The 7,154-nt window shown below is 37.9% G+C and overlaps 1 protein-coding gene across 2 annotated transcripts in view; it reads left to right on the top strand.

Annotated features, from left to right (window-relative positions):
- The first annotated feature begins 407 nt into the window (after positions 1-407).
- Positions 408-7,154, top strand: part of LOC103133542 (E3 ubiquitin-protein ligase NEURL1-like) — a 35,198-nt gene continuing 28,451 nt past the window's right edge. The window contains exons 1-2 of one of the 2 annotated variants that reach the window (XM_016667957.1): positions 408-617; positions 780-898. In XM_016667957.1, coding sequence (XP_016523443.1) covers positions 865-898 — 34 coding nt within the window. In that variant the 5' untranslated portion in view covers positions 408-617; positions 780-864. Of the gene's footprint in view, positions 899-7,154 lie in introns of both variants that reach the window. The other variant, XM_007545317.2, reaches the window with a different exon arrangement.

Genomic DNA, 7,154 nt, shown 5'->3' with positions numbered 1-7,154 from the left:
CATGTCAGAACAATTCTCCTCCATCATGCCATTTACAGCCATTCTTAAGAACCTTGAGAAGTAGTTTGTATGAGCTCAGCAGATTAGCAGTACCATCAGGTGTTTGCTGATTGCTGCTGCCACTAATCTGGTGGAGCTGAGTGAGGAAGGCTTGAAAATGCATGAAATACCTTGAAAAAGTGCGTGAAAGAAACATAGCAACACCCCAGGTATATTGTTGATGAGGGAGTAACATTAAAGCTCAAGAGAGACATTTTACATAAAACCCCATCACCCTCTTGCAAAATGTATTAGATTACTCGAAACAAGTGTGAGCAGTGGAGAAACTACTACACAGGAGACTCAACAGGTGCGAAAGGAAACGCATTTCACATTAAAGCACAAGATGAGGGCGGGGTGAAACTGAAGGCTCACAAAACGTATAGGATTGTTGCTGCAGCTCTACTTTCAGTTTGCTCCAGCAGATTGCATTCGATATATGCAGCAGAGCAGGAACTCTCGGACCGCTGGTGTCTACAGCGTTAACAACCCTGGGAAGCTCCACCTCCACTACCACCTTCTATGTTAATTTCAGCGTGATCCCTTCACAGCGAGTGAGACAACAGCGCTTCAGATCTGTGAGTCTCTGCCTGCTGCTTAATATCGATGAGGCTTTGGACAGTCGTTGCGCTCAACCTCTCCTTCTCTCCGGGGGGCTTTTTTTTTTCTTCAATCAGCTTTTTCTTTTTTTATTATTATTATTATTTTTATTTTATTTTATTTTTTTTGCGTCCTGTCAGTATTATGTCGCAGCTGAGAACGCGCTCCTGACTAAGGATCGTGGATCCAGCTCGCACAGAGGGTGAAAGCACCTTGCATCCAGTCATGGGAGGTCAGATCACCAGAAATACCTTCTACGGTAAGGACATCTCGCATCACGGTGCAGGAGGCATTCATTAAAGCTGCCACGGATCACACATTTGGGTTTTGAAGCGCGCCTCAGAACAGAGTGCGTGAAATTTGTAGGCGTTTCTGTCAGTCTGAAATAAAGTCAAAGTATTCAAAGGGCAAGTTTTAGCCGCGTTTGGATTAGTGGAATGGTTTGGAATGATTAAAAAAAATGTTTTGTACATATAGCAGTGTTTTGCAGCGTTAACTGTACAGCCAATGTGGAAAGTTTCAGTTTGCATTTCTTTTTTAAAGTTTTGGGTAGCATCTGCTAAACACAACAGATTCAAGTTGCTAAATTACTTCAGATCCTAAAGGAAAGGAAAACACCTGCTGTTCTCCTGAATACCATTAGCGCTAGTTTTAACTGTAACTTCCACATTAGTGAATAAAGCTGATTTTTTATTGAAGATATGTTGTTTAAGATGTTTTCACTATGAATATTCAGAAAAGAAAAAAAACAACATATTGGAATTAAATAGATCAGGCTCCAAATGTAGATAACTGTTACAGTTTTCAAGATATTAAAACATGTAGCGAAAGATATATTTTAGCTTATTTGCATGGGGATTTTTAATCAAATTAAGTTTGCGTTTGAAGTTATAGATAAAATGTCAACATACAGAAAAGATCACCATTGATCAAGACTATATCTAAGTCCTTATTAATGGTAACTGAGTGCATGTTCAGCAGGTTTTTTTTCATTGTTGGCCCCAGGTTTCTGAACTTAAGGCCCCAAAGGTGACTATGACTATGTCATTATGTTACCTGACAACCAGACTGGACGTGTAACAAGGTAATTTCCCAGTAGAGTAGCTGGACATGGGCCAACTCTTTCTGTTCTGTTGTTGAAGTAACAATAAAGTAACGGACAAGGATAATGTTTTGACAAAAAAAAAAAAAAAAAAAAAAAAACTGGCTCCATGACAAAAGCTCTGTCATCTCTCCCTTTTTCCTCATTTGGAAAAACAGAAACGGTTTTGGTTGTTGTGTAGCTGTCAAGATGTGATACTGGGGAGTGGAAAATCATTTAATAATACGCACAATTTATGCACAAGCACGTTAACTAAGAAAAAGGCAATTTTTTTTTTTTTTTTAACCCGTGTCATCTTGCGAAATGTTTTATTTTTTTCCGTGTTTTGATTTTAAATGTTTTGGATGTCTTCATCAGATAAGATGCTTAAATTGTTGTGCAGCAACATCTGTTGCTTTCTGTTTTTGAAAAAATGCTAACAGGTGGATGCACGCTCAAGACTTGACAATTCAAGTGTTCACTTTTACTTTTGTTTCTGTTGTTTTCAGTGTCCTAGTGTTTATCCGCCTATTAAACAAGTCTGGACTCCAGACTTTTGTTTAGACTTCACCTGACTTTAAAAGTTCTTTGGTCTTAATAACCAAAGCCAACTTTAAGATTTTATCACATTACTGTTGACATGAGCCATTTTGTTGACTCTACAGGAATTTTACTCAACTTTTTGTATGTTTAATGAAATCAGCTCACAGAAACATTCTCTTTTTTGTACACTATCACAACCTTAAGATAAGAAAACCAAGTTGTTTTTGTATGTCTCATTTCTCCATAGTATTGCCAACATGTTTATTTTCTCCTACTTTACAGTTTTGTTTTGGCATTTGTGTAAATGAAATAAATGAAGGGCCCCTTTATACTTTGTCTTCAAGAAGCACCTGAGGGTGAAGTCACGCTACCTTGAAAGTTTGCACATTTTTTATCCTGCTCACATACTTTAAAAAGAAAATCTCAATACCTAGAGACAAATATTCTCGATTATTTGTTGATCCTAAAAGTATGACCATCAGAGGAAAATAGTGGTTTATGCATGTTTCTGGACAAAGGCAAGAAGGTGGACAGAGGTCATATGGGCACACAGAGAAGACACTGACTCAGAAAGACATCGTGTCATCATTTTCTTCGCAGAAGGATACCCGCCTGCCAAACTCATTACCAGGACCTGGTTGAACTATTTTGGCAGAGCTCTTTGCGAAAGTGTTGTGTGATTGGTCAGAAGTTTGTTGCTCCAGTGTTTAATGCGGAAATACACATCAATGTTGATATTTGTCTTAAACTATTCCTCTTCCACTGTCTGGTTTTTGTTTCTAAAGGAGACATGAATACTTCTGACGATATTTGAACCAATGCAGTGAGGAATTATGTACATTTGTACAATTGTTCACTAAATAATGACTATATTTCTAAGATTCACAAATAGGACATTTTAACTCCTGGATGGAAAATGTAACAGAGGAGTTTGTCGGCAGAAAAGTATCACGCTTGTTCCGCAATCGTTTCGTAAAATCAAAACGGAGGATACGATTCCTCTGTTTCAATATGCGCGAGTCAGGACGTGACGTGTAATGAAGCAAGAGGGTGTCCCCCTGGTGGTCAACGCTATTTTATGAAAGGTGTGTGTGAATGCGAGTGGTCCACAACCACGTGACTGCAAGCCAACTGTTTGGATCAAGTATGTGGGAGCCTTTATACAACATAACCTTGAGTCATGACTGATGAGGTGAACAGCTACAAAGTGAATCTCATGACAGTCACTAAATTGCTGTCATTTAGCTTAGCAATTTGGCACAACTCAAAAAGAAGATTATTTATGTCTGTAAGTCAAAATGCAGTACCGACAAATGTCAACTGTGTGCACTCCTCCAATAGAGTGTTGTGAAATTTGTCTTTGCATCAGAACATTTGAGTTACTTGGTTGATTCTCACAGACCCTTGTTGGTGCGTGAAATTATTTGGTTGAGAAAGCCAGTATTCTTCCACATCTCTGAGGATTTCTTCACATTTCTACAAAATGATAACTTCACAGACCTCCTTAAGTTTTAAGTATCACACTTGTCCACCTCTTTGGAAGAAGTCCTCGAGCTATGATGTGTTTGCAAAAAGTAAAATATATACGTGCCTTGTGGCTCTTGTGCATTCCTTCCAATGTTTGTCTAGTGGGCCGTGATACTAACGTCAGACTGTGCTAGGACATTTATTCAGGCTTCTATAAAGATCTCCAGCCTTGTAGAGAGAGCAGAAGGCCAAATCCCACACACTAAACCTGCTTACTGTCTCTGGACTGTCTGCTTCAATTCATGACGGCAGAGGCAGTCATCTTGTACATGACTTTATCCATCTTCGGGATTTTTATCTCATCTTTGACAAGGCGTGTTTCAACTGTCGTGCCAATGTTCTTGCTATTGTTTACCTTGTTGGGTCGCATTCCTTTGCACTCACTTTGCTTGAAAAAAAAAGGTATTTTGTGATATTTTATTTACCTTTTTCTTATTGGCTAAATGTTTAGAGTGCAGAAAACTGTCCATGGGGGAAAAACAGTTTTGTTTTTGTAAAAAACTCTGCATTTGATTTCTTTTACTGTATGTTTTGATGTTAACATCAGCTAAAATGAAAATAGAAAATGTATTTACAAATAAAACAAGTTCTACATACAACAGCCTGGGTCAATATGAAACATTAATTACAACCTCAGTTCAATAACTACATGTGTCACTCTTGACAGCAAAACTGCAATAACTTATTTCCAAACACTGGTCCAATCTTCTTTCTGGAATTGGTTATATTCCACTATAATGGAGAGCTTTCAAGCATAAACAGTCTGTTTGAAGTCATGCCACTACACCTGAATTAGCCAAACTTCGACTATGTATGGATGGTTGGATAAAATCCTTCAGGATTTGCTGCTGGAGGAAACGATCCACAGTTCCTTCAATTATATGAAGTTTTCCAGGTCCTGAAGCAAAAAATACAGCCATAGAATATCACAGTAACAACTCCATTTGGGGTGGTATGTTAGCTTAATATCACATGGAATACAGACACAAAACACCTTCCTCAAAATCTTGGTCATTTAAATGTGTTTTGGAAAAACATCATTGCCCCGTCTCTTACTTATTGTTGAACCTATCAATCACAAGTGAGTCCTGCAGCGCTGTAGATGCTCTTCTGGGTCAGTTGTGATCGTTTGGATGAGTCGTCAATGCATTCCCGGTGTAGGTCTGGCTGTGAAGGTTCACCATGATGCCATGTGTTCTTTGCTTCAGAGTAATGCCTGTCATTGTGGTTGGATGCAGTTGCAATGCCTCAGAAAGAGCTTAATATCTGGACATGATGTGGTTCTTTTAGACACTCGATGTTGTCACACAGGCTCTACTCATAACCTTCCCTCACTGTACATTTCTGCTAGTAATCAGGCCCAGATGGTGAAAATGAAGCTGAAAAAAATGTGGTTAATCAGTTAATTCACGAATGAACAGCAAGGAAAGTAACTGTTTTTGCATGGGACGCCGGTTTTGGGCTGCATACCTTTGTTCTGTCAATAAACAAAATCCATATTTAAAATCAGCTTTTTATATTTACTGTGGCTATCTTTGTCTGACGTTAATCTGACTTTGATTATCTGAAACATTTAACTGTGACACAAAAGCAAAAAGAAAATAAATGCATTATAAGGCAAATACTTTTCCACCAAATTGTAGAAATAATATATCAAAGTAGGGATAAAACGTACTAATCTGTGATTAGATAGTTTAGGGTAAAGCTGCACACCATCTGCAGGGAACTGAGATGTTTCTGCTTTGAGATCTCACAGGAAACGCTCCATTTTGTCTTAGGCTTTGTTATTGAATTGGTGCACCACAGACCTATTGTGTTTTCCTCAAGACATCACGTCTGACTTGACATCATGACTACAATATGGTTGGAGATTTGTTATGACTTCATTTAAGACCACTGTTGTGCACAAAGCATAATCCTGCATTGTTCTGCAATGACAAGAGCTCACAAAGAGTTTAACAAATAGACTGCTCTGAACCCAGAACCCTTGGCAGAGTTTCACTCCATTGTGATTTGAATAGAAAGACTCTGCAGAAATATGCTGACAGAAACTCTCACTTTCCAGCCCTATTCAGTTTATCCTAATTGCTTTTTTGTTTGTTTGTTTGTTTGTTTGTTTGTTTGTTTGTTTGTTTGTTTGTTTGTTTGTTTGTTTGTTTTATTGCTTCTGTCAAGCCATACCTTTACTAATAGAATCGACCTGAGGTGGGTAGTGATGGTCACATGTATATTCTCTGGCATTAACCTTACAAAGTCAACCATGGCGAAGTAAGAATAGCTGCAGTGGATATTTTCTCCTCTTGTAGATGAACACAAGCAGCTCCTCCACAGTTTGTCAAGTTTAGGTGTGAAAATGCAATCTGTTCCCAAGTGTGAAGAGGTGTTAATTAGGTTTAAATTATTCATCTGCAACCATGGCAGATCGTCTGAGTTTTGGAATACTTTTAAAAACCTTTAAGTGTGACAGGCAGAAACAACTGAAGGAGTGTGGCAGATAAACTGTGTCTAATCAAATGAAACGAAGAGATACGGAACTTATTTTTGTTTCAGTCGAATCAAAACTGTTTCTGCTCGACAATTAACGAGAACCTCAAGTCTGTGAGAAAACACCTCCTCCACTAAACCACGGTGACCTTGGTGTTGCATTTTTAAAAGGAATGTGGAAACAAGAAAGGGGAGAGGTGACATAATGAAAGCAAATCTCTGTGAAAACAGCCTTTTTATGCCTTTGAGCAAATCTTTTATCTGTGGGAACCTCTTTAAAATATGAACGTCAGGCTGGAAACAGTTATTCACATTTTCACATGGGGAAAAAACAAAAATTTCCTAAAATCTGACGCATAACGTGATTCACTACGTACCAGTTTGCCTTACTTTGCCCAACAAACCCCAAAAGTTGTTTTAAGTAAAGAGAGGTTTCTATTTTTTTTTTGATTTTTTTTTTTTTGTATCCTCTCTGGTAAGGCAGGTAGCCTGAGCTTAACTACAGTTCCTTGGCAAAGTATTCATACCTTCCTCTTCCACTTCATAGGTGAAAGAGAAAGGATATACAGCTCTGGAAAAAAAAATTAAGAGACGGCTTAAAATGATCAGTTTCTCTGATTTTACTTTTCATAGTTATATGTTTGAGTAAAATGAACATTGTTCTTTTATTCTATGAACTACTGACAACATGCCAACAAAATTGCAAGCAAAAATTATGTAGTTATTTTCAGAAAATGAGAAAAGGTCAAAATAACGAAAAGGATGCATATTCATTTAGAAACAATAATACTAATGTTTTAACTCAGGAAGATTTCAGAAATCAATAGTTGGTGGAAAAACCATGAGGTTTTCAATGGGGTTCAGTGCAGTGGGCTCTTAA

This window comes from Poecilia formosa, unplaced genomic scaffold, assembly GCF_000485575.1.
Source record: "Poecilia formosa unplaced genomic scaffold, Poecilia_formosa-5.1.2 Scaffold12, whole genome shotgun sequence".
NCBI lineage: Eukaryota > Metazoa > Chordata > Actinopteri > Cyprinodontiformes > Poeciliidae > Poecilia > Poecilia formosa.
This window is presented reverse-complemented; position numbering and strand designations above follow the sequence as displayed.